The 1,145-nt window shown below is 36.2% G+C and overlaps 1 protein-coding gene across 1 annotated transcript in view; it reads left to right on the top strand.

Annotated features, from left to right (window-relative positions):
- The window catches only part of ESYT1 (extended synaptotagmin 1), a 30,890-nt gene that overhangs the window by 6,751 nt on the left and 22,994 nt on the right, over window positions 1-1,145 (top strand). The window contains exon 7 of the mRNA XM_072408761.1: window positions 221-303. Within this exon, the coding sequence (XP_072264862.1) occupies window positions 221-303 (83 nt within the window). The remainder of the gene's footprint in view (window positions 1-220; window positions 304-1,145) is intronic.

Raw genomic sequence — 1,145 nt, 5'->3', positions numbered from 1 at the left:
ATGGACCATTAAACTGCATGGAGGTGAAAGTTGATGCAGGATGCTGCATTGCTGAACCAAAAATGTGTGTCACCTTCCCATTTATGCAGTATACAAATGTAGGTAACTCACAAGAATTGCTTCAGATAATTGGAACTCGTTAGTTATTATCAAAAACTTCCTGTAGTCTAAAAAATGCTTTGCAGTCTATCTTATATCTCATTGTTTATTGCATTTGCAGGTAATAGTACAAGAAGTTCCTGGTCAGGAGCTGGAAGTGGAGTTGTTTGATAAAGATCCTGATAAAGATGACTTTCTAGGACGGTATGGAGCTTGAACATATGCAAAGATTTTTGTAGTGTTTTGTACATTACTAATACTTTCTGATGGACTGCTAGAATCACCCAGCCCATCCTCACCATCTCTGCTGTCCTGATCTTACCCTTTTAGACATTTGCTTTCTGTCATTTAGTCAGCTTTATGTATGGATATTTCCTATGATGGTTTGCATGAAAATGTAGTCTATCTAAGAATTCCAATAAGCAAAAAAATGAGATGCATTACCATTCATTGTGGTGCACTGCATTACCTTGGTTGATGTGTCTTTCTTTAGAATGTAATAAAAGTTTAGATGCATTGCAGTAACACCATTGGGGTATCACTGGACTGTCCCAGCATTAAGCATGTGCAGATATAAAATTATATTGTCAGCTACCTGCTGTTGATGCTAATTTTGCAATTTTCAAGTATGCACAGGTTTAATGATTGAGGGTTTAAAAATGACCATTGAATAGCAAACCTCTTATATGATAAGAGTCTTCTTACACCATCATAGACATCTGAAGATCTAGAGTGTGAGTTTCAACTTTTAGAGTGCATTCATTGATAATTGCTGACGTTTGTGTGTTGCCCTCTCACTTATCTTTGGTCAGCATGATGATGTCCTTTTCACATGCCTGTGGTATGTGTAAGTGTTAGGAAACTGATTGTGCGATAGGTCTCTGGAATTTCCGTGGTTTTCTTACTTTGAAAACATTTGCTATCATTTATATTAGGCTTTCTGTCCTAAGTTATGGTTTAAAAAAGAAAAAAAACTTTACATGACACCCCAAAGAGCTAATTTAATATATTATACTTATTACATGGCTGTGGTCTGTAGTGACATC

The sequence above is a fragment of the Pyxicephalus adspersus genome, chromosome 1 (assembly GCF_032062135.1).
Source record: "Pyxicephalus adspersus chromosome 1, UCB_Pads_2.0, whole genome shotgun sequence".
NCBI lineage: Eukaryota > Metazoa > Chordata > Amphibia > Anura > Pyxicephalidae > Pyxicephalus > Pyxicephalus adspersus.
The sequence above is the reverse complement of the archived record's forward strand: the minus strand, read 5'-3'. Positions and strand labels throughout refer to the sequence as shown.